General features: G+C 59.0%; 1 protein-coding gene across 1 annotated transcript in view; it reads left to right on the top strand.

The window, feature by feature from the left end:
• The window catches only part of LOC106039287 (uncharacterized), an 88,795-nt gene that overhangs the window by 33,521 nt on the left and 27,394 nt on the right, over positions 1-27,880 (top strand). Inside the window, exons 47-95 of the mRNA XM_067002528.1 lie at positions 67-662; positions 878-1,442; positions 1,603-1,802; positions 1,904-2,284; positions 2,646-2,932; positions 3,458-3,729; positions 4,005-4,088; positions 4,560-4,652; positions 5,057-5,298; positions 5,393-5,676; positions 5,786-6,063; positions 6,309-6,904; positions 7,120-7,684; positions 7,845-8,044; positions 8,146-8,526; positions 8,888-9,174; positions 9,700-9,971; positions 10,817-10,966; positions 11,575-11,831; positions 11,935-12,019; positions 12,141-12,209; positions 12,323-12,564; positions 12,659-12,942; positions 13,052-13,329; positions 13,575-14,170; positions 14,386-14,950; positions 15,111-15,310; positions 15,412-15,792; positions 16,154-16,440; positions 16,966-17,237; positions 17,513-17,596; positions 18,068-18,160; positions 18,565-18,806; positions 18,901-19,184; positions 19,294-19,575; positions 19,776-20,412; positions 20,628-21,192; positions 21,353-21,552; positions 21,654-22,034; positions 22,396-22,682; positions 23,208-23,479; positions 24,325-24,474; positions 25,083-25,339; positions 25,443-25,527; positions 25,649-25,717; positions 25,831-26,072; positions 26,167-26,450; positions 26,560-26,837; positions 27,083-27,678. Of these exons, the coding sequence (XP_066858629.1) occupies positions 67-662; positions 878-1,442; positions 1,603-1,802; positions 1,904-2,284; positions 2,646-2,932; positions 3,458-3,729; positions 4,005-4,088; positions 4,560-4,652; positions 5,057-5,298; positions 5,393-5,676; positions 5,786-6,063; positions 6,309-6,904; positions 7,120-7,684; positions 7,845-8,044; positions 8,146-8,526; positions 8,888-9,174; positions 9,700-9,971; positions 10,817-10,966; positions 11,575-11,831; positions 11,935-12,019; positions 12,141-12,209; positions 12,323-12,564; positions 12,659-12,942; positions 13,052-13,329; positions 13,575-14,170; positions 14,386-14,950; positions 15,111-15,310; positions 15,412-15,792; positions 16,154-16,440; positions 16,966-17,237; positions 17,513-17,596; positions 18,068-18,160; positions 18,565-18,806; positions 18,901-19,184; positions 19,294-19,575; positions 19,776-20,412; positions 20,628-21,192; positions 21,353-21,552; positions 21,654-22,034; positions 22,396-22,682; positions 23,208-23,479; positions 24,325-24,474; positions 25,083-25,339; positions 25,443-25,527; positions 25,649-25,717; positions 25,831-26,072; positions 26,167-26,450; positions 26,560-26,837; positions 27,083-27,678 (14,537 nt within the window). The remainder of the gene's footprint in view (positions 1-66; positions 663-877; positions 1,443-1,602; positions 1,803-1,903; positions 2,285-2,645; positions 2,933-3,457; positions 3,730-4,004; positions 4,089-4,559; positions 4,653-5,056; positions 5,299-5,392; positions 5,677-5,785; positions 6,064-6,308; positions 6,905-7,119; positions 7,685-7,844; positions 8,045-8,145; positions 8,527-8,887; positions 9,175-9,699; positions 9,972-10,816; positions 10,967-11,574; positions 11,832-11,934; positions 12,020-12,140; positions 12,210-12,322; positions 12,565-12,658; positions 12,943-13,051; positions 13,330-13,574; positions 14,171-14,385; positions 14,951-15,110; positions 15,311-15,411; positions 15,793-16,153; positions 16,441-16,965; positions 17,238-17,512; positions 17,597-18,067; positions 18,161-18,564; positions 18,807-18,900; positions 19,185-19,293; positions 19,576-19,775; positions 20,413-20,627; positions 21,193-21,352; positions 21,553-21,653; positions 22,035-22,395; positions 22,683-23,207; positions 23,480-24,324; positions 24,475-25,082; positions 25,340-25,442; positions 25,528-25,648; positions 25,718-25,830; positions 26,073-26,166; positions 26,451-26,559; positions 26,838-27,082; positions 27,679-27,880) is intronic.

Genomic DNA, 27,880 nt, shown 5'->3' with positions numbered 1-27,880 from the left:
TACTTTGAGGGCATTCTGAGTGTAGGGTTACCGATGGTTTCACTGCTACTCCTTTTGCCTTGGCAGCCATCACCTGTCCAGCCAACAGTCACTACGAGCCCTGTGCTGCAGCCTGCCCTGCGACCTGTGTTGACCCTATGGCTCCCGTCACCTGCAGCCTGCCGTGCGTGGAGGGTTGTGTGTGCGACAGCGGGCACCTGCTCTACAACGACCGATGTGTGCCCAGCCAGCAGTGCGGGTGCTGGCACAATGGGCAGCACTACCCGGTGGGCTCGGAGTTCTGGACGGACAACACCTGCTCCACAAAGTGCACGTGTCCCGCACGGGGAGGCAAAGTCCAGTGCTCCAGCGCCTCATGCCCTGCGGGCCAGTACTGTGGTGTGCAGAATGGGAAACCCGAGTGCCTCGAACACTCCTACGGCATCTGCCACGTCCACGGTGACCCTCACTACGTTACCTTTGACAAGGTGACGCACGACTTCATGGGGAACTGCACCTACACGCTGGCCAAAGTGTGCTCCAACAGCTCCGTGCCCTACTTCAATGTTGAGGCAAAGAACGAGCATCGTGGCAACCCCCACGTGTCCTACGTGCGCGAAGTCCTGGTCGAGGTGTACGGAGAGCGCATTGCAATAGTCAAGCAGGAGAGGAGCCAAGTGCTGGTAAGGAGCTGGGCTGGCACAAGCACGGTGGGTCTGCAAGGCAGGGCTGGCTTTTCTTGGTAGGTTCTTGCATGTACTAGGGAAGAGGGGTCCCCAGAGTGCAGCACACATATGGCCGGGCAAGCTGCAGGGGTGTCTGTGCGAGTGGGGCTCGTGGTCCCGTGGGGCTGAGTGCCCCAGAGAGACCACGGTCCATTACGGTGCGTCTGCCCTAGGTGAACGATGTGCGCCGGACCTTGCCGGTGAGTGCAGCAGGAGGTGCCATCAGAGTGAGCACAAGCGGCCGCTACATCGTCCTGGAGACGGACTTCAACCTCAGAGTGTCCTACGACGCCGACCACTCGGTGGAGGTGAGGGTGCCCACCACCTACTCCAACCTGACCTGCGGCATGTGCGGGAACTTCAACAGCCGGCGAGAGGACGATTACATGATGCCCGACGGGCAGCAAGCCGCAGACTCCAATGCGCTGGGGGAGAGCTGGAAGGTGCCGGACGGTGACCCGTCTTGCGGTGTGCCCGTCCCCCCGGAACCCTGCAGTGCAGAAGAGGAGAAGCTCTACCAATCGGGGCAGTTCTGTGGCATACTGACTGCAGGACCAGGCTCTTTTGAGAGCTGCCATGCCGTGATCAACCCCCAGAGCTACTTTGAGACCTGCTCCTATGACCTTTGTGCCCTGAGTGGCAGCCAGGAGGTCCTGTGTGGTGCCCTGGAGGCCTATGCTGACGCGTGCCAGGCAGCCGGCGTGACTCTTCTCCCCTGGAGGAATGCCACCTTCTGCCGTGAGTACCTGCCTTGGATTTGCAGAGGAAAGCGGGCCTCTCCCTGTGCCCAGTTCCTCTGGCAAAGCACCGATCAACGATTCGTTGTTCTTCCCCTTCCCAGAAGGTAGCCCCTTACTGGCGGGCTTTGCAGGTCCTAACTGTCCCCTTCCCGTTGCAGCCCTGCGGTGCCCTGCCAACAGCTACTATGACCCTTGCATGACTGGCTGTCCTGCCACCTGCGTTGACCGACAAGCCCCGCAGAACTGCTCCAAGCCCTGCATGGAGGGCTGCGCGTGCACCTCTGGCTTCCTCCTCAGCGGAGACACCTGCGTGCCCGAGGCCAACTGTGGCTGCCTCTTTGAGGGCAACTACTACAGCGTGAGTGAAAACCCTGTTGTGGCTCGCTCCCCTCCCGAGGCACTGCTTTGCCTCTACTTCCCTGCCTGACGTGATGGGGCTCCGGGTTTCTCTGCCTGCAGGAAGGAGAGCACTTTGTGAACGAGAACTGCACGAGACAGTGCCGATGTGAAGCCAACGGCCAGATGGTTTGCTCTGTGTTGTCCTGTGGTGAGGAGGAGGTCTGCAAGATCCAGGACGGCCAGCGGGGCTGTTACCCGGCCAGCACAGCTCTCTGCCACATCTACGGCGACCCGCATTACAGCACCTTCGATGGGAAGCTTCACCACTTCCAGGGCTCCTGCAACTACACAGTGGTGACGGCCTGTGACAACTCCTCCCTCGGCTTCAGCGTCACCACGCGCAACGAACATCGGGGCAGCAAGAGCTGGACGGCTCTGAACTCGGTGGCACTGTCCGTGGAAGGCCTCCACATTGCACTGCGCAAGAACAAGGAAGTCTACGTAAGCGCCCCTCACTTTTAGGCCTGGGAACACAGATATCCAAAGTACCATTAGTAGCACGGTTCCCCCAGAAGAGCTTGATGTTGCCTGAACCTGCTGGCGTGCTCACACGAGAGCACAGCGAGTCTCTGAGTGGGGCAGATAGGACTGCTGGCGCAGCAACAGAGTTTCTGCCTGCTGTCCCGAGCTTTCTGTGTGCTGTCCGTGGGGTAGCTGCTGTTCTCGTAGGGCTGGGCGCGGTTTCTCATGCCATCAGCGCTTGTGACTCGATGGGCCCTGGCACCATCGCAGTGAAGAGGAGTGAGCTGCCAGCGGAGGGCCCGTCTTTATGCTTGTCTCTCCCGCTCTCCTCCCTGTTCAGATCAACGGTGCTCTGGCCTCCCTGCCTGCTTCTCCAGCCCCAGGTGTGAACGTTTCCCTGAGTGGCTCCTACGTGCAAGTCTCTACCAAGCTGGGCCTGCAGGTGCAGTTCAACGGGGACCATGAGCTCCTTGTGAGGGTGTCCGAGAAGCACTGGGGCAAGCTGTGTGGGCTGTGTGGAACATACACCGGGAGACAAGAGGACGACTTCACACGACCCGATGGCGTCGTCGTGCCTCACATCAATGACTTTGGAGACAGCTGGAGGGTGCCGGATGACGAGTGGCCGTGAGTCCTTGTTGTGTCGTGTAGATGACGAACAAAGGGGAGCATGAGAGAGGGGAGCTGTGAGCGGCCCGAGGAGGGAGGGTTGGTAGCGGCAGGCAAGGGGCGGGGGGCAGGAGGCAGTTGCGGGAAAGCGCGAGGGAGCGCATGGAGGCTCCACAGCAGCAGGCCCGTGGCCCTTGTGTCTCACCTCTGTGCTGCATCCACCCGTGGGATGTGCTGTCTGCAGCTGGATTCCAGACATGTGGCTGTTCCCCTTTGTCCTCAAGGCTGGCTTGCTAGTGGCAGTGCCCGGGCCACACCACACGGTCAGGGTGCGTGGTGCTGTCTCCCCGTAGGCGCTGTGCCCTGGGGCCCTCGGTGACCTCCATGCCGGGCCCTGTGTCCCACTCCACACACCGCATCTCGCTGCTCCTGACCTTGGAGAGGGTGGGCCAGGGCATGAGCATGGTGCTATTGCCAAGCTGGTGTGGTCACAGGTTCCTCAGCCATCTGCTTCTGTGTCTCTGATGTCTGTCTGCTTTGCAGGTGTGAGACAACCCCTGAACCATCTCCGCCCTGCTCCCCCTCTGCGGAGGAGGCAGCTAACAAGGAGTGTGCAATCCTCACGCAACCCAGTGGCCCGTTCCAGCCATGCCACGCAGTTCTGCCACCCGAGACGTACTTTGAGAGCTGTGTCTATGACCATTGTGCCACGGGTGGCAGCACGGAGCAGCTCTGCAATGCCCTGGGTGCCTATGCTGCAGCCTGTGCTGAGGCAGGTGTTGCTCTGGGAGACTGGAGTGATGGCACTGTCTGTGGTGAGTGTCCCGTTGATCTCGTTTGGGGTGCGGGTTCAAGGAATAGGGCGGCACGGGTTGCTCTGTGTATCACCAGATGTTGTTGGGACAGTATACTGGTCATGCTGGGATGCATCTAACTTTGTTTAGCGAGACTCCTTGTGACAGGGATACTGTGGCATTCTTGACCTTCACTCCTTTTGCCATGGTATTTCGTTGTCTGGGAAGGGTGGAATAACTGCATGGAAGAAATCACCATTATGAAACACAGCTTCTATACCTCTTTCTCATTGTAGGTCCAACAGTTCCTCCAACCTCGACCCCCTTGCCAGGTACCACAATGCAGCCTCCCCACACAACATCACCTGGGACAAGCACAGGTATGTTTAATTCTTGTCCATGTTTTTTTACTGGCTGTGGTAAGCGCTGGGCTGAAGTACCTTCACTTGGTTGGCCTCCTCACCTGGCCATGAGCATACCAGGGATGTAGGTGTGCCGTGTGGGACACTGGGCAAACACGGTAGCCATCACCAGCAAGACCCACATGGTGCTCAGGTTCTGTCCTGTCCCATGCCCACCTTCTGCTCGTGGCAACTGTTCAGGTCCTTTCCTTTAAAGCCCCCGTTTGAAGGACAGAGGGGCTGTAGGGAAGGGGCTATGCTTCTCCTTTTATCACCCAGCTACGCTGGTGGCACAGCCTGGGAGTAGTGTGCCTCTTTTTGAGGAGTGATCCCTGTGTGCTTTCTTCCCTGGGCTTCTCTTGTCATGGCGTTGGGGTGTTTGGGCAGGGTGGACCAGCTGCCTGGAACAAAATTCCCATGTTGACACAGACCTCTTCTGCCTATCCGTAGGCCCGCTGCCTCCAACAGCCTCGACTCCGTTGCCAGACAGCACAACACAGCCTACACACACACTGCCACCAACCACACCTGGGCCAAGCTCAGGTATCGGAGCCTTCCACCCCCTTTTTTGCAGTTGTTATTAGCTGCTTCAGTTGTCTTCACTACTGTTAGAGGACAAACGGAGCATTTGCGTTGGAGGGGCTGTTACTTTCTTTGTGCCACTCAATTGCTGTGGTAACAGACATTGACTACTTGGACCCTTTCTAAGCTGTTACGGTGGGATCACTGCTCTGGGCACCAGTGCCTGAAGCATTGAGGGGTATAAGTGATATGGAGTGGCACTGTAACAAAAAGTCCAGTGTTGACACAGATTTCCACTAGCTCTGTCTCCCGGAGAACAGCATAGACGAGTTAAGGGGCTGCAGCGTTCTGGGCAGGGTGGGCTGTGGAGAGGAGGTGGCAGGAGGTGCATCACTGAACGTTTCCTCTGGTCCTTCCTCTGCCAGGGACCTGTGTGGTGGAAGGAGACCCTCACTACCACACGTTTGACAACCAAATACACCACTTCATGGGCACCTGCACCTACACCCTGTCCAAGCTGTGTGAGAGCAACAGCTCGCTGCCCTACTTCAACGTGGAAGCGGCCAATGAGCACAAGGGAGGCAACACTCGCGTGTCCTACGTCCAGTACGTGGACGTCGATGTGTATGGCCAGCGCATAAGGCTGGGGAAGGGCGGCGTGGTGACGGTAAGCGCAGGGGGGAGCAACGTCGGGGCTGTGTCAGGACAGAGAACGTTGCAAACGGGTTGCTCCAACTCTCTCTTGGTTTCTGTCCTTGCAGGTCAACGGAGTGGCAGAGGTGCTGCCCTGCACCCCATCGGCAGGCGTGCAGGTCTCGTCCAGCGGGTTCTACACTGTGGTCGCGACAGACTTTGGCTTGAGAGTGAAGTTTGATGGGAACCATCTGGTGGAGGTGACGCTTCCGAGCACCTTTGGGCAGAAGGTTTGTGGCATGTGTGGGAACTACAACGGGATGGCAGCAGACGATTTCCTGAACCCGGACGGGGTGCTGGAGCCAGACTCCACCAGCCTGGGTAACAGCTGGCAGGTGTCCAACGACAGCAGGTGCGTGTGGCCCCCGCGTAGGCCTGGGGACGCGTCGGGCAAGGGGAGGGGGAGGCACCAGGAGAAGCCCACAGATAACCCCGGGGCCCTTCTCCCTGCCTTTCCACAGCTGCTCAGCCGGACAGCCCGCCCCGCCAGCCTGTAGTGAGGCCGACAAGCAAGTCATTGCCAGCAGCCGCTTCTGCGGACTCCTCACTGACAGCAGCAGCCCGTTTCAGGTGTGCCACGCTGTGCTGAGTCCCAGCGGTTACTTCGACACCTGCCTTTACGACCTGTGTGAGCTGGGGCTGGATGGCGAGGCCCTGTGCAACAGCTTGCAGGCCTATGCGGATGCCTGCCAGGCGCTTGGTGTCAAGCTCCCTGCGTGGAGGAACGCAACATTCTGCCGTAAGTCAGAAGCAGGGAAGCACCCCGTTTCCCTGGGCCGGCTAGCCACCGTGGCAGGGAGCACCCTTTGTCTGTCAGACCCCCCTAGTAGTCCTTTCCCTGCAGAAGGCATCACGTGGGAGCAGCTGGTGGGAGCGGGGTGATGATGACAGTTGCCAAAACATGTGGTGGAGCCTGGCTACTTTGAGGGCATTCTGAGTGTAGGGTTACCGATGGTTTCACTGCTACTCCTTTTGCCTTGGCAGCCATCACCTGTCCAGCCAACAGTCACTACGAGCCCTGTGCTGCAGCCTGCCCTGCGACCTGTGTTGACCCATTAGCACCCTATAAGTGCAGCCTGCCGTGCGTGGAGGGTTGTGTGTGCGACAGCGGGTACCTGCTCTACAACGCTCGATGTGTGCCCAGCCAGCAGTGCGGGTGCTGGCACAATGGGCAGCACTACCCGGTGGGCTCGGAGTTCTGGACGGACAACACCTGCTCCACAAAGTGCACGTGTCCCGCACGGGGAGGCAAAGTCCAGTGCTCCAGCGCCTCATGCCCTGCGGGCCAGTACTGTGGTGTGCAGAATGGGAAACCCGAGTGCCTCGAACACTCCTACGGCATCTGCCACGTCCACGGTGACCCTCACTACGTTACCTTTGACAAGGTGACGCACGACTTCATGGGGAACTGCACCTACACGCTGGCCAAAGTGTGCTCCAACAGCTCCGTGCCCTACTTCAATGTTGAGGCAAAGAACGAGCATCGTGGCAACCCCCACGTGTCCTACGTGCGCGAAGTCCTGGTCGAGGTGTACGGAGAGCGCATTGCAATAGTCAAGCAGGAGAGGAGCCAAGTGCTGGTAAGGAGCTGGGCTGGCACAAGCACGGTGGGTCTGCAAGGCAGGGCTGGCTTTTCTTGGTAGGTTCTTGCATGTACTAGGGAAGAGGGGTCCCCAGAGTGCAGCACACATATGGCCGGGCAAGCTGCAGGGGTGTCTGTGCGAGTGGGGCTCGTGGTCCCGTGGGGCTGAGTGCCCCAGAGAGACCACGGTCCATTGCGGTGCGTCTGCCCTAGGTGAACGATGTGCGCCGGACCTTGCCGGTGAGTGCAGCAGGAGGTGCCATCAGAGTGAGCACAAGCGGCCGCTACATCGTCCTGGAGACGGACTTCAACCTCAGAGTGTCCTACGACGCCGACCACTCGGTGGAGGTGAGGGTGCCCACCACCTACTCCAACCTGACCTGCGGCATGTGCGGGAACTTCAACAGCCGGCGAGAGGACGATTACATGATGCCCGACGGGCAGCAAGCCGCAGACTCCAATGCGCTGGGGGAGAGCTGGAAGGTGCCGGACGGTGACCCGTCTTGCGGTGTGCCCGTCCCCCCGGAACCCTGCAGTGCAGAAGAGGAGAAGCTCTACCAATCAGGGCAGTTCTGTGGCATACTGACTGCAGGACCAGGCTCTTTTGAGAGCTGCCATGCCGTGATCAACCCCCAGAGCTACTTTGAGACCTGCTCCTATGACCTTTGTGCCCTGAGTGGCAGCCAGGAGGTCCTGTGTGGTGCCCTGGAGGCCTATGCTGACGCGTGCCAGGCAGCCGGCGTGACTCTTCTCCCCTGGAGGAATGCCACCTTCTGCCGTGAGTACCTGCCTTGGATTTGCAGAGGAAAGCGGGCCTCTCCCTGTGCCCAATTCCTCTGGCAAAGCACCGATCAACGATTCGTTGTTCTTCCCCTTCCCAGAAGGTAGCCCCTTACTGGCGGGCTTTGCAGGTCCTAACTGTCCCCTTCCCGTTGCAGCCCTGCGGTGCCCTGCCAACAGCTACTATGACCCTTGCATGACTGGCTGTCCTGCCACCTGCGTTGACCGACAAGCCCCGCAGAACTGCTCCAAGCCCTGCATGGAGGGCTGCGCGTGCACCTCTGGCTTCCTCCTCAGCGGAGACACCTGCGTGCCCGAGGCCAACTGTGGCTGCCTCTTTGAGGGCAACTACTACAGCGTGAGTGAAAACCCTGTTGTGGCTCGCTCCCCTCCCGAGGCACTGCTTTGCCTCTACTTCCCTGCCTGACGTGATGGGGCTCCGGGTTTCTCTGCCTGCAGGAAGGAGAGCACTTTGTGAACGAGAACTGCACGAGACAGTGCCGATGTGAAGCCAACGGCCAGATGGTTTGCTCTGTGTTGTCCTGTGGTGAGGAGGAGGTCTGCAAGATCCAGGACGGCCAGCGGGGCTGTTACCCGGCCAGCACAGCTCTCTGCCACATCTACGGCGACCCGCATTACAGCACCTTCGATGGGAAGCTTCACCACTTCCAGGGCTCCTGCAACTACACAGTGGTGACGGCCTGTGACAACTCCTCCCTCGGCTTCAGCGTCACCACGCGCAACGAACATCGGGGCAGCAAGAGCTGGACGGCTCTGAACTCGGTGGCACTGTCCGTGGAAGGCCTCCACATTGCACTGCGCAAGAACAAGGAAGTCTACGTAAGCGCCCCTCACTTTTAGGCCTGGGAACACAGATATCCAAAGTACCATTAGTAGCACGGTTCCCCCAGAAGAGCTTGATGTTGCCTGAACCTGCTGGCGTGCTCACACGAGAGCACAGCGAGTCTCTGAGTGGGGCAGATAGGACTGCTGGCGCAGCAACAGAGTTTCTGCCTGCTGTCCCGAGCTTTCTGTGTGCTGTCCGTGGGGTAGCTGCTGTTCTCGTAGGGCTGGGCGTGGTTTCTCATGCCATCAGCGCTTGTGACTCGATGGGCCCTGGCACCATCGCAGTGAAGAGGAGTGAGCTGCCAGCGGAGGGCCCGTCTTTATGCTTGTCTCTCCCGCTCTCCTCCCTGTTCAGATCAACGGTGCTCTGGCCTCCCTGCCTGCTTCTCCAGCCCCAGGTGTGAACGTTTCCCTGAGTGGCTCCTACGTGCAAGTCTCTACCAAGCTGGGCCTGCAGGTGCAGTTCAACGGGGACCATGAGCTCCTTGTGAGGGTGTCCGAGAAGCACTGGGGCAAGCTGTGTGGGCTGTGTGGAACATACACCGGGAGACAAGAGGACGACTTCACACGACCCAATGGCGTCGTCGTGCCTCACATCAATGACTTTGGAGACAGCTGGAGGGTGCCGGATGACGAGTGGCCGTGAGTCCTTGTTGTGTCGCGTAGATGACGAGCAAAGGGGAGCATGAGAGAGGGGAGCTGTGAGCGGCCCGAGGAGGGAGGGTTGGTAGCGGCAGGCAAGGGGCGGGGGGCAGGAGGCAGTTGCGGGAAAGCGCGAGGGAGCGCATGGAGGCTCCACAGCAGCAGGCCCATGGCCCTTGTGTCTCACCTCTGTGCTGCATCCACCCGTGGGATGTGCTGTCTGCAGCTGGATTCCAGACATGTGGCTGTTCCCCTTTGTCCTCAAGGCTGGCTTGCTAGTGGCAGTGCCCGGGCCACACCACACGGTCAGGGTGCGTGGTGCTGTCTCCCCGTAGGCGCTGTGCCCTGGGGCCCTCGGTGACCTCCATGCCGGGCCCTGTGTCCCACTCCACACACCGCATCTCGCTGCTCCTGACCTTGGAGAGGGTGGGCCAGGGCATGAGCATGGTGCTATTGCCAAGCTGGTGTGGTCACAGGTTCCTCAGCCATCTGCTTCTGTGTCTCTGATGTCTGTCTGCTTTGCAGGTGTGAGACAACCCCTGAACCATCTCCGCCCTGCTCCCCCTCTGCGGAGGAGGCAGCTAACAAGGAGTGTGCAATCCTCACGCAACCCAGTGGCCCGTTCCAGCCATGCCACGCAGTTCTGCCACCCGAGACGTACTTTGAGAGCTGTGTCTATGACCATTGTGCCACGGGTGGCAGCACGGAGCAGCTCTGCAATGCCCTGGGTGCCTATGCTGCAGCCTGTGCTGAGGCAGGTGTTGCTCTGGGAGACTGGAGTGATGGCACTGTCTGTGGTGAGTGTCCCATTTGGGTGTGTTTTCATGACTGAGCTGTGACGATCTCCCGCACAGATTCTGTGGGAACGAAAAGTCAGAGATAATGGGTGTTCTTTTCTTTTACATTCCTTGTCCTTAAGTCCTGCGGCTAAGGTTTAAGATCCTGGACCCTCTCATTGCCACAGGAAATCTGCTGGGTGTGCACAATACTTTCCCGACTTGCAGTCCGGGAAGGCTTGTCTTCTCTTCCAGAGGTGTCCTACCCAGAATGTTCTTGTGTTCTTGACAGCATTGCTCGTCCTTAGTACGGAAGTGGCCTGTCCAGGGTGTAGTGTCATCAGCGTTTTGGCATTAGGAAGGCAGACGTTGCTTGAGGGATGTTGGGAGATGGCATCCCACTGCCCATCAAAGATGACTAAGACCTTACTGATGACTGTCCCTCTCTTACTTGAAGTGCTGCTTCACAGATGAGTCAGAATGGCCCTGAAGTTGTAGGAAATCATTGACAGTATCCAGCCCAAGACAGAGCCCCTGACCTTCTGGGAGGCATAGCAAGGTACCACCTGTAGAGGTGGAGAGAAGAAGGGGGAACCCAGAGAAGGGAGAGAGGAAGAAGCCTTCACCAATGAACACCGGGGAATGCCCGGGATGGGGACAATGTCTTGGGAGCAGCCTTGCTCCTCAGCCTGTCTGTCCTCGGGTTGCTCTCTACTACACCAGGATGCTGCCTACTTGCACTTGGGTGGCCATCCTCACCTGGCCATGAGCACGCCAGGGGTGTAGGTGTGCCCTGCAGGACACTGGGAAAAGGTGGCCCCACCCTTACTTTAGAAACTCTGCTTTCCTTTCTGCACCGTATCCAGCTCCCCCAACAGCCTGCAATTTCTCCTGCACATTTGACGTCGACTTCTGTGAGTGGGTCCAGGAGGAGTCCAGCAGCATCGACTGGATAAGACACAAGGGGCCAACACCATCGCCAGATACCGGCCCTTCCTTCGACCACACGACAGGAGGTAGGAGCAGCAGCCAGCTTGTGGCGGTCATTCAGGCCGAGGGGTGTCCTTAGGAAGATGGCAACAAACGTTTTCCAACAGCAAATACAGGCCGAATGTATCCTGGGTTTGATCCAGAGCCGTTTGTAGCAGTCTCCCCCAGGGCCAGAGCCTTCCTTTAGGAAGCTTTTCAGGCGTGGAATCAGTCTGTGGTACTGCCAGGACAGGCAAGGTTCTGTCGTGCAAGGGGAAAAGTAATGCAAAGCTTGATGGCAGACTGTCTTGGGGGAACAGGAACGGGTCTCTTCTAGGAGACACTGGCTTCTCCAGAAGCCAACGATGAGTGGGCCCCAAAGCTGCAGAGCCATGCTAGGGTGATGGCGGTGCTTCGGAGGTGATGCCATTGCCCTGCTCAAACCATAGAGCTGGCATGTCCTCTGGGAGCACGGTTTGTAGGTAGACTTGGGGCTGGGCGGTTGTGGCTAGTGAAGGAGCTCTCTTTGCTCTTCCCTCCTTTTGCCTGCCTTGAACTGCAGCAGGAGGTGCTCCCACGACTGTGCCTGGGTTGTCCCTGGGTGCTTTGTCTAGATTTGATGGTGTGCGACAGTGTGGCTGGCACTTTGTTTCAGACGGCTACTACATCTACCTGCATGGGAGCGACTATTACCCGTACTTGGTGTCTCAGCTGGTCAGTCCGGTGTGCAATTCAACGGGACCGCACTGCTTCCGCTTCTGGTACCACATGTACGGGGTGGCTGAAGAAATGGCCCTGCGGGTGTCCGTGACGAAGGACAAAGACCAAGTGCTGGTTTGGGAAAGAACTGGGAACCACGGGGACAGATGGCACTTGGGAGAGGTCACGGTGCACAGCACAGGAAACATGCAGGTAAGGGCAGAGGCTCTAACTGCCATCTGAGACAGAGTGTGCTTTGAAATGGCACACAATGTTTGTGGCTGGAGCTAATGCTGGAAACCATCCCTTCCCTTAGATTGTCCTCGAGGGACAATGGGGGGAAGATTTCCGCAGCGACGTGGCACTGGATGACCTGTCCATTGAAAAAGGATACTGCCCAGGTACCTCATCACCCGGCTTGGGAAAGGGCAGCTTGCTTGTCGGGGCAGTCAATGTAGTTTCTGCCGTGAAGAGGATCTGGTCAAGGGGATTGATTTGCATGTGCCATTGTGTCTCTCGTAGGCGATTTGACTACAACGCCTGTCCCCAGCACATCAGCGCCTGGGACACCAACACCCTCGCCAGGCTCAGGTGAGTGGAGCAGACGAGTCATGGGGCTGCAGCGCTCTGGGCAGGGTGGGCTGTGGAGAGGAGGTGGCAGGAGGTGCATCACTGAACGTTTCCTCTGGTCCTTCCTCTGCCAGGGACCTGTGTGGTGGAAGGAGACCCTCACTACCACACGTTTGACAACCAAATACACCACTTCATGGGCACCTGCACCTACACCCTGTCCAAGCTGTGTGAGAGCAACAGCTCGCTGCCCTACTTCAACGTGGAAGCGGCCAATGAGCACAAGGGAGGCAACACTCGCGTGTCCTACGTCCAGTACGTGGACGTCGATGTGTATGGCCAGCGCATAAGGCTGGGGAAGGGCGGCGTGGTGACGGTAAGCGCAGGGGGGAGCAACGTCGGGGCTGTGTCAGGACAGAGAACGTTGCAAACGGGTTGCTCCAACTCTCTCTTGGTTTCTGTCCTTGCAGGTCAACGGAGTGGCAGAGGTGCTGCCCTGCACCCCATCGGCAGGCGTGCAGGTCTCGTCCAGCGGGTTCTACACTGTGGTCGCGACAGACTTTGGCTTGAGAGTGAAGTTTGATGGGAACCATCTGGTGGAGGTGACGCTTCCGAGCACCTTTGGGCAGAAGGTTTGTGGCATGTGTGGGAACTACAACGGGATGGCAGCAGACGATTTCCTGAACCCGGACGGGGTGCTGGAGCCAGACTCCACCAGCCTGGGTAACAGCTGGCAGGTGTCCAACGACAGCAGGTGCGTGTGGCCCCCGCGTAGGCCTGGGGACGCGTCGGGCAAGGGGAGGGGGAGGCACCAGGAGAAGCCCACAGATAACCCCGGGGCCCTTCTCCCTGCCTTTCCACAGCTGCTCAGCCGGACAGCCCGCCCCGCCAGCCTGTAGTGAGGCCGACAAGCAAGTCATTGCCAGCAGCCGCTTCTGCGGACTCCTCACTGACAGCAGCAGCCCGTTTCAGGTGTGCCACGCTGTGCTGAGTCCCAGCGGTTACTTCGACACCTGCCTTTACGACCTGTGTGAGCTGGGGCTGGATGGCGAGGCCCTGTGCAACAGCTTGCAGGCCTATGCGGATGCCTGCCAGGCGCTTGGTGTCAAGCTCCCTGCGTGGAGGAACGCAACATTCTGCCGTAAGTCAGAAGCAGGGAAGCACCCCGTTTCCCTGGGCCGGCTAGCCACCGTGGCAGGGAGCACCCTTTGTCTGTCAGACCCCCCTAGTAGTCCTTTCCCTGCAGAAGGCATCACGTGGGAGCAGCTGGTGGGAGCGGGGTGATGATGACAGTTGCCAAAACATGTGGTGGAGCCTGGCTACTTTGAGGGCATTCTGAGTGTAGGGTTACCGATGGTTTCACTGCTACTCCTTTTGCCTTGGCAGCCATCACCTGTCCAGCCAACAGTCACTACGAGCCCTGTGCTGCAGCCTGCCCTGCGACCTGTGTTGACCCTATGGCTCCCGTCACCTGCAGCCTGCCGTGCGTGGAGGGTTGTGTGTGCGACAGCGGGCACCTGCTCTACAACGACCGATGTGTGCCCAGCCAGCAGTGCGGGTGCTGGCACAATGGGCAGCACTACCCGGTGGGCTCGGAGTTCTGGACGGACAACACCTGCTCCACAAAGTGCACGTGTCCCGCACGGGGAGGCAAAGTCCAGTGCTCCAGCGCCTCATGCCCTGCGGGCCAGTACTGTGGTGTGCAGAATGGGAAACCCGAGTGCCTCGAACACTCCTACGGCATCTGCCACGTCCACGGTGACCCTCACTACGTTACCTTTGACAAGGTGACGCACGACTTCATGGGGAACTGCACCTACACGCTGGCCAAAGTGTGCTCCAACAGCTCCGTGCCCTACTTCAATGTTGAGGCAAAGAACGAGCATCGTGGCAACCCCCACGTGTCCTACGTGCGCGAAGTCCTGGTCGAGGTGTACGGAGAGCGCATTGCAATAGTCAAGCAGGAGAGGAGCCAAGTGCTGGTAAGGAGCTGGGCTGGCACAAGCACGGTGGGTCTGCAAGGCAGGGCTGGCTTTTCTTGGTAGGTTCTTGCATGTACTAGGGAAGAGGGGTCCCCAGAGTGCAGCACACATATGGCCGGGCAAGCTGCAGGGGTGTCTGTGCGAGTGGGGCTCGTGGTCCCGTGGGGCTGAGTGCCCCAGAGAGACCACGGTCCATTACGGTGCGTCTGCCCTAGGTGAACGATGTGCGCCGGACCTTGCCGGTGAGTGCAGCAGGAGGTGCCATCAGAGTGAGCACAAGCGGCCGCTACATCGTCCTGGAGACGGACTTCAACCTCAGAGTGTCCTACGACGCCGACCACTCGGTGGAGGTGAGGGTGCCCACCACCTACTCCAACCTGACCTGCGGCATGTGCGGGAACTTCAACAGCCGGCGAGAGGACGATTACATGATGCCCGACGGGCAGCAAGCCGCAGACTCCAATGCGCTGGGGGAGAGCTGGAAGGTGCCGGACGGTGACCCGTCTTGCGGTGTGCCCGTCCCCCCGGAACCCTGCAGTGCAGAAGAGGAGAAGCTCTACCAATCGGGGCAGTTCTGTGGCATACTGACTGCAGGACCAGGCTCTTTTGAGAGCTGCCATGCCGTGATCAACCCCCAGAGCTACTTTGAGACCTGCTCCTATGACCTTTGTGCCCTGAGTGGCAGCCAGGAGGTCCTGTGTGGTGCCCTGGAGGCCTATGCTGACGCGTGCCAGGCAGCCGGCGTGACTCTTCTCCCCTGGAGGAATGCCACCTTCTGCCGTGAGTACCTGCCTTGGATTTGCAGAGGAAAGCGGGCCTCTCCCTGTGCCCAATTCCTCTGGCAAAGCACCGATCAACGATTCGTTGTTCTTCCCCTTCCCAGAAGGTAGCCCCTTACTGGCGGGCTTTGCAGGTCCTAACTGTCCCCTTCCCGTTGCAGCCCTGCGGTGCCCTGCCAACAGCTACTATGACCCTTGCATGACTGGCTGTCCTGCCACCTGCGTTGACCGACAAGCCCCGCAGAACTGCTCCAAGCCCTGCATGGAGGGCTGCGCGTGCACCTCTGGCTTCCTCCTCAGCGGAGACACCTGCGTGCCCGAGGCCAACTGTGGCTGCCTCTTTGAGGGCAACTACTACAGCGTGAGTGAAAACCCTGTTGTGGCTCGCTCCCCTCCCGAGGCACTGCTTTGCCTCTACTTCCCTGCCTGACGTGATGGGGCTCCGGGTTTCTCTGCCTGCAGGAAGGAGAGCACTTTGTGAACGAGAACTGCACGAGACAGTGCCGATGTGAAGCCAACGGCCAGATGGTTTGCTCTGTGTTGTCCTGTGGTGAGGAGGAGGTCTGCAAGATCCAGGACGGCCAGCGGGGCTGTTACCCGGCCAGCACAGCTCTCTGCCACATCTACGGCGACCCGCATTACAGCACCTTCGATGGGAAGCTTCACCACTTCCAGGGCTCCTGCAACTACACAGTGGTGACGGCCTGTGACAACTCCTCCCTCGGCTTCAGCGTCACCACGCGCAACGAACATCGGGGCAGCAAGAGCTGGACGGCTCTGAACTCGGTGGCACTGTCCGTGGAAGGCCTCCACATTGCACTGCGCAAGAACAAGGAAGTCTACGTAAGCGCCCCTCACTTTTAGGCCTGGGAACACAGATATCCAAAGTACCATTAGTAGCACGGTTCCCCCAGAAGAGCTTGATGTTGCCTGAACCTGCTGGCGTGCTCACACGAGAGCACAGCGAGTCTCTGAGTGGGGCAGATAGGACTGCTGGCGCAGCAACAGAGTTTCTGCCTGCTGTCCCGAGCTTTCTGTGTGCTGTCCGTGGGGTAGCTGCTGTTCTCGTAGGGCTGGGCGCGGTTTCTCATGCCATCAGCGCTTGTGACTCGATGGGCCCTGGCACCATCGCAGTGAAGAGGAGTGAGCTGCCAGCGGAGGGCCCGTCTTTATGCTTGTCTCTCCCGCTCTCCTCCCTGTTCAGATCAACGGTGCTCTGGCCTCCCTGCCTGCTTCTCCAGCCCCAGGTGTGAACGTTTCCCTGAGTGGCTCCTACGTGCAAGTCTCTACCAAGCTGGGCCTGCAGGTGCAGTTCAACGGGGACCATGAGCTCCTTGTGAGGGTGTCCGAGAAGCACTGGGGCAAGCTGTGTGGGCTGTGTGGAACATACACCGGGAGACAAGAGGACGACTTCACACGACCCGATGGCGTCGTCGTGCCTCACATCAATGACTTTGGAGACAGCTGGAGGGTGCCGGATGACGAGTGGCCGTGAGTCCTTGTTGTGTCGTGTAGATGACGAACAAAGGGGAGCATGAGAGAGGGGAGCTGTGAGCGGCCCGAGGAGGGAGGGTTGGTAGCGGCAGGCAAGGGGCGGGGGGCAGGAGGCAGTTGCGGGAAAGCGCGAGGGAGCGCATGGAGGCTCCACAGCAGCAGGCCCGTGGCCCTTGTGTCTCACCTCTGTGCTGCATCCACCCGTGGGATGTGCTGTCTGCAGCTGGATTCCAGACATGTGGCTGTTCCCCTTTGTCCTCAAGGCTGGCTTGCTAGTGGCAGTGCCCGGGCCACACCACACGGTCAGGGTGCGTGGTGCTGTCTCCCCGTAGGCGCTGTGCCCTGGGGCCCTCGGTGACCTCCATGCCGGGCCCTGTGTCCCACTCCACACACCGCATCTCGCTGCTCCTGACCTTGGAGAGGGTGGGCCAGGGCATGAGCATGGTGCTATTGCCAAGCTGGTGTGGTCACAGGTTCCTCAGCCATCTGCTTCTGTGTCTCTGATGTCTGTCTGCTTTGCAGGTGTGAGACAACCCCTGAACCATCTCCGCCCTGCTCCCCCTCTGCGGAGGAGGCAGCTAACAAGGAGTGTGCAATCCTCACGCAACCCAGTGGCCCGTTCCAGCCATGCCACGCAGTTCTGCCACCCGAGACGTACTTTGAGAGCTGTGTCTATGACCATTGTGCCACGGGTGGCAGCACGGAGCAGCTCTGCAATGCCCTGGGTGCCTATGCTGCAGCCTGTGCTGAGGCAGGTGTTGCTCTGGGAGACTGGAGTGATGGCACTGTCTGTGGTGAGTGTCCCGTTGATCTCGTTTGGGGTGCGGGTTCAAGGAATAGGGCGGCACGGGTTGCTCTGTGTATCACCAGATGTTGTTGGGACAGTATACTGGTCATGCTGGGATGCATCTAACTTTGTTTAGCGAGACTCCTTGTGACAGGGATACTGTGGCATTCTTGACCTTCACTCCTTTTGCCATGGTATTTCGTTGTCTGGGAAGGGTGGAATAACTGCATGGAAGAAATCACCATTATGAAACACAGCTTCTATACCTCTTTCTCATTGTAGGTCCAACAGTTCCTCCAACCTCGACCCCCTTGCCAGGTACCACAATGCAGCCTCCCCACACAACATCACCTGGGACAAGCACAGGTATGTTTAATTCTTGTCCATGTTTTTTTACTGGCTGTGGTAAGCGCTGGGCTGAAGTACCTTCACTTGGTTGGCCTCCTCACCTGGCCATGAGCATACCAGGGATGTAGGTGTGCCGTGTGGGACACTGGGCAAACACGGTAGCCATCACCAGCAAGACCCACATGGTGCTCAGGTTCTGTCCTGTCCCATGCCCACCTTCTGCTCGTGGCAACTGTTCAGGTCCTTTCCTTTAAAGCCCCCGTTTGAAGGACAGAGGGGCTGTAGGGAAGGGGCTATGCTTCTCCTTTTATCACCCAGCTACGCTGGTGGCACAGCCTGGGAGTAGTGTGCCTCTTTTTGAGGAGTGATCCCTGTGTGCTTTCTTCCCTGGGCTTCTCTTGTCATGGCGTTGGGGTGTTTGGGCAGGGTGGACCAGCTGCCTGGAACAAAATTCCCATGTTGACACAGACCTCTTCTGCCTATCCGTAGGCCCGCTGCCTCCAACAGCCTCGACTCCGTTGCCAGACAGCACAACACAGCCTACACACACACTGCCACCAACCACACCTGGGCCAAGCTCAGGTATCGGAGCCTTCCACCCCCTTTTTTGCAGTTGTTATTAGCTGCTTCAGTTGTCTTCACTACTGTTAGAGGACAAACGGAGCATTTGCGTTGGAGGGGCTGTTACTTTCTTTGTGCCACTCAATTGCTGTGGTAACAGACATTGACTACTTGGACCCTTTCTAAGCTGTTACGGTGGGATCACTGCTCTGGGCACCAGTGCCTGAAGCATTGAGGGGTATAAGTGATATGGAGTGGCACTGTAACAAAAAGTCCAGTGTTGACACAGATTTCCACTAGCTCTGTCTCCCGGAGAACAGCATAGACGAGTTAAGGGGCTGCAGCGTTCTGGGCAGGGTGGGCTGTGGAGAGGAGGTGGCAGGAGGTGCATCACTGAACGTTTCCTCTGGTCCTTCCTCTGTCAGGGACCTGTGTGGTGGAAGGAGACCCTCACTACCACACGTTTGACAACCAAATACACCACTTCATGGGCACCTGCACCTACACCCTGTCCAAGCTGTGTGAGAGCAACAGCTCGCTGCCCTACTTCAACGTGGAAGCGGCCAATGAGCACAGGGGAGGCAACACTCGCGTGTCCTACGTCCAGTACGTGGACGTCGATGTGTATGGCCAGCGCATAAGGCTGGGGAAGGGCGGCGTGGTGACGGTAAGCGCAGGGGGGAGCAACGTCGGGGCTGTGTCAGGACAGAGAACGTTGCAAACGGGTTGCTCCAACTCTCTCTTGGTTTCTGTCCTTGCAGGTCAACGGAGTAGCAGAGGTGCTGCCCTGCACCCCATCGGCAGGCGTGCAGGTCTCGTCCAGCGGGTTCTACACTGTGGTCGCGACAGACTTTGGCTTGAGAGTGAAGTTTGATGGGAACCATCTGGTGGAGGTGACGCTTCCGAGCACCTTTGGGCAGAAGGTTTGTGGCATGTGTGGGAACTACAACGGGATGGCAGCAGACGATTTCCTGAACCCGGACGGGGTGCTGGAGCCAGACTCCACCAGCCTGGGTAACAGCTGGCAGGTGTCCAACGACAGCAGGTGCGTGTGGCCCCCGCGTAGGCCTGGGGACGCGTCGGGCAAGGGGAGGGGGAGGCACCAGGAGAAGCCCGCAGATAACCCCGGGGCCCTTCTCCCTGCCTTTCCACAGCTGCTCAGCCGGACAGCCCGCCCCGCCAGCCTGTAGTGAGGCCGACAAGCAAGTCATTGCCAGCAGCCGCTTCTGCGGACTCCTCACTGACAGCAGCAGCCCGTTTCAGGTGTGCCACGCTGTGCTGAGTCCCAGCGGTTACTTCGACACCTGCCTTTACGACCTGTGTGAGCTGGGGCTGGATGGCGAGGCCCTGTGCAACAGCTTGCAGGCCTATGCGGATGCCTGCCAGGCGCTTGGTGTCAAGCTCCCTGCGTGGAGGAACACAACATTCTGCCGTAAGTCAGAAGCAGGGAAGCACCCCGTTTCCCTGGGCCGGCTAGCCACCGTGGCAGGGAGCACCCTTTGTCTGTCAGACCCCCCTAGTAGTCCTTTCCCTGCAGAAGGCATCACGTGGGAGCAGCTGGTGGGAGCGGGGTGATGATGACAGTTGCCAAAACATGTGGTGGAGCCTGGCTACTTTGAGGGCATTCTGAGTGTAGGGTTACCGATGGTTTCACTGCTACTCCTTTTGCCTTGGCAGCCATCACCTGTCCAGCCAACAGTCACTACGAGCCCTGTGCTGCAGCCTGCCCTGCGACCTGTGTTGACCCATTAGCACCCTATAAGTGCAGCCTGCCGTGCGTGGAGGGTTGTGTGTGCGACAGCGGGTACCTGCTCTACAACGCTCGATGTGTGCCCAGCCAGCAGTGCGGGTGCTGGCACAATGGGCAGCACTACCCGGTGGGCTCGGAGTTCTGGACGGACAACACCTGCTCCACAAAGTGCACGTGTCCCGCACGGGGAGGCAAAGTCCAGTGCTCCAGCGCCTCATGCCCTGCGGGCCAGTACTGTGGTGTGCAGAATGGGAAACCCGAGTGCCTCGAACACTCCTACGGCATCTGCCACGTCCACGGTGACCCTCACTACGTTACCTTTGACAAGGTGACGCACGACTTCATGGGGAACTGCACCTACACGCTGGCCAAAGTGTGCTCCAACAGCTCCGTGCCCTACTTCAATGTTGAGGCAAAGAACGAGCATCGTGGCAACCCCCACGTGTCCTACGTGCGCGAAGTCCTGGTCGAGGTGTACGGAGAGCGCATTGCAATAGTCAAGCAGGAGAGGAGCCAAGTGCTGGTAAGGAGCTGGGCTGGCACAAGCACGGTGGGTCTGCAAGGCAGGGCTGGCTTTTCTTGGTAGGTTCTTGCATGTACTAGGGAAGAGGGGTCCCCAGAGTGCAGCACACATATGGCCGGGCAAGCTGCAGGGGTGTCTGTGCGAGTGGGGCTCGTGGTCCCGTGGGGCTGAGTGCCCCAGAGAGACCACGGTCCATTGCGGTGCGTCTGCCCTAGGTGAACGATGTGCGCCGGACCTTGCCGGTGAGTGCAGCAGGAGGTGCCATCAGAGTGAGCACAAGCGGCCGCTACATCGTCCTGGAGACGGACTTCAACCTCAGAGTGTCCTACGACGCCGACCACTCGGTGGAGGTGAGGGTGCCCACCACCTACTCCAACCTGACCTGCGGCATGTGCGGGAACTTCAACAGCCGGCGAGAGGACGATTACATGATGCCCGACGGGCAGCAAGCCGCAGACTCCAATGCGCTGGGGGAGAGCTGGAAGGTGCCGGACGGTGACCCGTCTTGCGGTGTGCCCGTCCCCCCGGAACCCTGCAGTGCAGAAGAGGAGAAGCTCTACCAATCGGAGCAGTTCTGTGGCATACTGACTGCCAGACCAGGCTCTTTTGAGAGCTGCCATGCCGTGATCAACCCCCAGAGCTACTTTGAGACCTGCTCCTATGACCTTTGTGCCCTGAGTGGCAGCCAGGAGGTCCTGTGTGGTGCCCTGGAGGCCTATGCTGACGCGTGCCAGGCAGCCGGCGTGACTCTTCTCCCCTGGAGGAATGCCACCTTCTGCCGTGAGTACTTGCCTTGGATTTGCAGAGGAAAGCGGGCCTCTCCCTGTGCCCAGTTCCTCTGGCAAAGCACCGATCAACGATTCGTTGTTCTTCCCCTTCCCAGAAGGTAGCCCCTTACTGGCGGGCTTTGCAGGTCCTAACTGTCCCCTTCCCGTTGCAGCCCTGCGGTGCCCTGCCAACAGCTACTATGACCCTTGCATGACTGGCTGTCCTGCCACCTGCGTTGACCGACAAGCCCCGCAGAACTGCTCCAAGCCCTGCATGGAGGGCTGCGCGTGCACCTCTGGCTTCCTCCTCAGCGGAGACACCTGCGTGCCCGAGGCCAACTGTGGCTGCCTCTTTGAGGGCAACTACTACAGCGTGAGTGAAAACCCTGTTGTGGCTCGCTCCCCTCCCGAGGCACTGCTTTGCCTCTACTTCCCTGCCTGACGTGATGGGGCTCCGGGTTTCTCTGCCTGCAGGAAGGAGAGCACTTTGTGAACGAGAACTGCACGAGACAGTGCCGATGTGAAGCCAACGGCCAGATGGTTTGCTCTGTGTTGTCCTGTGGTGAGGAGGAGGTCTGCAAGATCCAGGACGGCCAGCGGGGCTGTTACCCGGCCAGCACAGCTCTCTGCCACATCTACGGCGACCCGCATTACAGCACCTTCGATGGGAAGCTTCACCACTTCCAGGGCTCCTGCAACTACACAGTGGTGACGGCCTGTGACAACTCCTCCCTCGGCTTCAGCGTCAGCACGCGCAACGAACATCGGGGCAGCAAGAGCTGGACGGCTCTGAACTCGGTGGCACTGTCCGTGGAAGGCCTCCACATTGCACTGCGCAAGAACAAGGAAGTCTACGTAAGCGCCCCTCACTTTTAGGCCTGGGAACACAGATATCCAAAGTACCATTAGTAGCACGGTTCCCCCAGAAGAGCTTGATGTTGCCTGAACCTGCTGGCGTGCTCACACGAGAGCACAGCGAGTCTCTGAGTGGGGCAGATAGGACTGCTGGCGCAGCAATAGAGTTTCTGCCTGCTGTCCCGAGCTTTCTGTGTGCTGTCCGTGGGGTAGCTGCTGTTCTCGTAGGGCTGGGCGCGGTTTCTCATGCCATCAGCGCTTGTGACTCGGTGGGCCCTGGCACCATCGCAGTGAAGAGGAGTGAGCTGCCAGCGGAGGGCCCGTCTTTATGCTTGTCTCTCCCGCTCTCCTCCCTGTTCAGATCAACGGTGCTCTGGCCTCCCTGCCTGCTTCTCCAGCCCCAGGTGTGAACGTTTCCCTGAGTGGCTCCTACGTGCAAGTCTCTACCAAGCTGGGCCTGCAGGTGCAGTTCAACGGGGACCATGAGCTCCTTGTGAGGGTGTCCGAGAAGCACTGGGGCAAGCTGTGTGGGCTGTGTGGAACATACACCGGGAGACAAGAGGACGACTTCACACGACCCGATGGCGTCGTCGTGCCTCACATCAATGACTTTGGAGACAGCTGGAGGGTGCCGGATGACGAGTGGCCGTGAGTCCTTGTTGTGTCGCGTAGATGACGAGCAAAGGGGAGCATGAGAGAGGGGAGCTGTGAGCGGCCCGAGGAGGGAGGGTTGGTAGCGGCAGGCAAGGGGCGGGGGGCAGGAGGCAGTTGCGGGAAAGCGCGAGGGAGCGCATGGAGGCTCCACAGCAGCAGGCCCATGGCCCTTGTGTCTCACCTCTGTGCTGCATCCACCCGTGGGATGTGCTGTCTGCAGCTGGATTCCAGACATGTGGCTGTTCCCCTTTGTCCTCAAGGCTGGCTTGCTAGTGGCAGTGCCCGGGCCACACCACACGGTCAGGGTGCGTGGTGCTGTCTCCCCGTAGGCGCTGTGCCCTGGGGCCCTCGGTGACCTCCATGCCGGGCCCTGTGTCCCACTCCACACACCGCATCTCGCTGCTCCTGACCTTGGAGAGGGTGGGCCAGGGCATGAGCATGGTGCTATTGCCAAGCTGGTGTGGTCACAGGTTCCTCAGCCATCTGCTTCTGTGTCTCTGATGTCTGTCTGCTTTGCAGGTGTGAGACAACCCCTGAACCATCTCCGCCCTGCTCCCCCTCTGCGGAGGAGGCAGCTAACAAGGAGTGTGCAATCCTCACGCAACCCAGTGGCCCGTTCCAGCCATGCCACGCAGTTCTGCCACCCGAGACGTACTTTGAGAGCTGTGTCTATGACCATTGTGCCACGGGTGGCAGCACGGAGCAGCTCTGCAATGCCCTGGGTGCCTATGCTGCAGCCTGTGCTGAGGCAGGTGTTGCTCTGGGAGACTGGAGTGATGGCACTGTCTGTGGTGAGTGTCCCATTTGGGTGTGTTTTCATGACTGAGCTGTGACGATCTCCCGCACAGATTCTGTGGGAACGAAAAGTCAGAGATAATGGGTGTTCTTTTCTTTTACATTCCTTGTCCTTAAGTCCTGCGGCTAAGGTTTAAGATCCTGGACCCTCTCATTGCCACAGGAAATCTGCTGGGTGTGCACAATACTTTCCCGACTTGCAGTCCGGGAAGGCTTGTCTTCTCTTCCAGAGGTGTCCTACCCAGAATGTTCTTGTGTTCTTGACAGCATTGCTCGTCCTTAGTACGGAAGTGGCCTGTCCAGGGTGTAGTGTCATCAGCGTTTTGGCATTAGGAAGGCAGACGTTGCTTGAGGGATGTTGGGAGATGGCATCCCACTGCCCATCAAAGATGACTAAGACCTTACTGATGACTGTCCCTCTCTTACTTGAAGTGCTGCTTCACAGATGAGTCAGAATGGCCCTGAAGTTGTAGGAAATCATTGACAGTATCCAGCCCAAGACAGAGCCCCTGACCTTCTGGGAGGCATAGCAAGGTACCACCTGTAGAGGTGGAGAGAAGAAGGGGGAACCCAGAGAAGGGAGAGAGGAAGAAGCCTTCACCAATGAACACCGGGGAATGCCCGGGATGGGGACAATGTCTTGGGAGCAGCCTTGCTCCTCAGCCTGTCTGTCCTCGGGTTGCTCTCTACTACACCAGGATGCTGCCTACTTGCACTTGGGTGGCCATCCTCACCTGGCCATGAGCACGCCAGGGGTGTAGGTGTGCCCTGCAGGACACTGGGAAAAGGTGGCCCCACCCTTACTTTAGAAACTCTGCTTTCCTTTCTGCACCGTATCCAGCTCCCCCAACAGCCTGCAATTTCTCCTGCACATTTGACGTCGACTTCTGTGAGTGGGTCCAGGAGGAGTCCAGCAGCATCGACTGGATAAGACACAAGGGGCCAACACCATCGCCAGATACCGGCCCTTCCTTCGACCACACGACAGGAGGTAGGAGCAGCAGCCAGCTTGTGGCGGTCATTCAGGCCGAGGGGTGTCCTTAGGAAGATGGCAACAAACGTTTTCCAACAGCAAATACAGGCCGAATGTATCCTGGGTTTGATCCAGAGCCGTTTGTAGCAGTCTCCCCCAGGGCCAGAGCCTTCCTTTAGGAAGCTTTTCAGGCGTGGAATCAGTCTGTGGTACTGCCAGGACAGGCAAGGTTCTGTCGTGCAAGGGGAAAAGTAATGCAAAGCTTGATGGCAGACTGTCTTGGGGGAACAGGAACGGGTCTCTTCTAGGAGACACTGGCTTCTCCAGAAGCCAACGATGAGTGGGCCCCAAAGCTGCAGAGCCATGCTAGGGTGATGGCGGTGCTTCGGAGGTGATGCCATTGCCCTGCTCAAACCATAGAGCTGGCATGTCCTCTGGGAGCACGGTTTGTAGGTAGACTTGGGGCTGGGCGGTTGTGGCTAGTGAAGGAGCTCTCTTTGCTCTTCCCTCCTTTTGCCTGCCTTGAACTGCAGCAGGAGGTGCTCCCACGACTGTGCCTGGGTTGTCCCTGGGTGCTTTGTCTAGATTTGATGGTGTGCGACAGTGTGGCTGGCACTTTGTTTCAGACGGCTACTACATCTACCTGCATGGGAGCGACTATTACCCGTACTTGGTGTCTCAGCTGGTCAGTCCGGTGTGCAATTCAACGGGACCGCACTGCTTCCGCTTCTGGTACCACATGTACGGGGTGGCTGAAGAAATGGCCCTGCGGGTGTCCGTGACGAAGGACAAAGACCAAGTGCTGGTTTGGGAAAGAACTGGGAACCACGGGGACAGATGGCACTTGGGAGAGGTCACGGTGCACAGCACAGGAAACATGCAGGTAAGGGCAGAGGCTCTAACTGCCATCTGAGACAGAGTGTGCTTTGAAATGGCACACAATGTTTGTGGCTGGAGCTAATGCTGGAAACCATCCCTTCCCTTAGATTGTCCTCGAGGGACAATGGGGGGAAGATTTCCGCAGCGACGTGGCACTGGATGACCTGTCCATTGAAAAAGGATACTGCCCAGGTACCTCATCACCCGGCTTGGGAAAGGGCAGCTTGCTTGTCGGGGCAGTCAATGTAGTTTCTGCCGTGAAGAGGATCTGGTCAAGGGGATTGATTTGCATGTGCCATTGTGTCTCTCGTAGGCGATTTGACTACAACGCCTGTCCCCAGCACATCAGCGCCTGGGACACCAACACCCTCGCCAGGCTCAGGTGAGTGGAGCAGACGAGTCATGGGGCTGCAGCGCTCTGGGCAGGGTGGGCTGTGGAGAGGAGGTGGCAGGAGGTGCATCACTGAACGTTTCCTCTGGTCCTTCCTCTGCCAGGGACCTGTGTGGTGGAAGGAGACCCTCACTACCACACGTTTGACAACCAAATACACCACTTCATGGGCACCTGCACCTACACCCTGTCCAAGCTGTGTGAGAGCAACAGCTCGCTGCCCTACTTCAACGTGGAAGCGGCCAATGAGCACAGGGGAGGCAACACTCGCGTGTCCTACGTCCAGTACGTGGACGTCGATGTGTATGGCCAGCGCATAAGGCTGGGGAAGGGCGGCGTGGTGACGGTAAGCGCAGGGGGGAGCAACGTCGGGGCTGTGTCAGGACAGAGAACGTTGCAAACGGGTTGCTCCAACTCTCTCTTGGTTTCTGTCCTTGCAGGTCAACGGAGTGGCAGAGGTGCTGCCCTGCACCCCATCGGCAGGCGTGCAGGTCTCGTCCAGCGGGTTCTACACTGTGGTCGCGACAGACTTTGGCTTGAGAGTGAAGTTTGATGGGAACCATCTGGTGGAGGTGACGCTTCCGAGCACCTTTGGGCAGAAGGTTTGTGGCATGTGTGGGAACTACAACGGGATGGCAGCAGACGATTTCCTGAACCCGGACGGGGTGCTGGAGCCAGACTCCACCAGCCTGGGTAACAGCTGGCAGGTGTCCAACGACAGCAGGTGCGTGTGGCCCCCGCGTAGGCCTGGGGACGCGTCGGGCAAGGGGAGGGGGAGGCACCAGGAGAAGCCCACAGATAACCCCGGGGCCCTTCTCCCTGCCTTTCCACAGCTGCTCAGCCGGACAGCCCGCCCCGCCAGCCTGTAGTGAGGCCGACAAGCAAGTCATTGCCAGCAGCCGCTTCTGCGGACTCCTCACTGACAGCAGCAGCCCGTTTCAGGTGTGCCACGCTGTGCTGAGTCCCAGCGGTTACTTCGACACCTGCCTTTACGACCTGTGTGAGCTGGGGCTGGATGGCGAGGCCCTGTGCAACAGCTTGCAGGCCTATGCGGATGCCTGCCAGGCGCTTGGTGTCAAGCTCCCTGCGTGGAGGAATGCAACATTCTGCCGTAAGTCAGAAGCAGGGAAGCACCCCGTTTCCCTGGGCCGGCTAGCCACCGTGGCAGGGAGCACCCTTTGTCTGTCAGACCCCCCTAGTAGTCCTTTCCCTGCAGAAGGCATCACGTGGGAGCAGCTGGTGGGAGCGGGGTGATGATGACAGTTGCTAAAACATGTGGTGGAGCCTGGCTACTTTGAGGGCATTCTGAGTGTAGGGTTACCGATGGTTTCACTGCTACTCCTTTTGCCTTGGCAGCCATCACCTGTCCAGCCAACAGTCACTACGAGCCCTGTGCTGCAGCCTGCCCTGCGACCTGTGTTGACCCTATGGCTCCCGTCACCTGCAGCCTGCCGTGCGTGGAGGGTTGTGTGTGCGACAGCGGGCACCTGCTCTACAACGACCGATGTGTGCCCAGCCAGCAGTGCGGGTGCTGGCACAATGGGCAGCACTACCCGGTGGGCTCGGAGTTCTGGACGGACAACACCTGCTCCACAAAGTGCACGTGTCCCGCACGGGGAGGCAAAGTCCAGTGCTCCAGCGCCTCATGCCCTGCGGGCCAGTACTGTGGTGTGCAGAGTGGGAAACCCGAGTGCCTCGAACACTCCTACGGCATCTGCCACGTCCACGGTGACCCTCACTACGTTACCTTTGACAAGGTGACGCACGACTTCATGGGGAACTGCACCTACACGCTGGCCAAAGTGTGCTCCAACAGCTCCGTGCCCTACTTCAATGTTGAGGCAAAGAACGAGCATCGTGGCAACCCCCACGTGTCCTACGTGCGCGAAGTCCTGGTCGAGGTGTACGGAGAGCGCATTGCAATAGTCAAGCAGGAGAGGAGCCAAGTGCTGGTAAGGAGCTGGGCTGGCACAAGCACGGTGGGTCTGCAAGGCAGGGCTGGCTTTTCTTGGTAGGTTCTTGCATGTACTAGGGAAGAGGGGTCCCCAGAGTGCAGCACACATATGGCCGGGCAAGCTGCAGGGGTGTCTGTGCGAGTGGGGCTCGTGGTCCCGTGGGGCTGAGTGCCCCAGAGAGACCACGGTCCATTACGGT

This window comes from Anser cygnoides, chromosome 9 (genome assembly GCF_040182565.1).
Source record: "Anser cygnoides isolate HZ-2024a breed goose chromosome 9, Taihu_goose_T2T_genome, whole genome shotgun sequence".
NCBI lineage: Eukaryota > Metazoa > Chordata > Aves > Anseriformes > Anatidae > Anser > Anser cygnoides.
The sequence above is the reverse complement of the archived record's forward strand: the minus strand, read 5'-3'. Positions and strand labels throughout refer to the sequence as shown.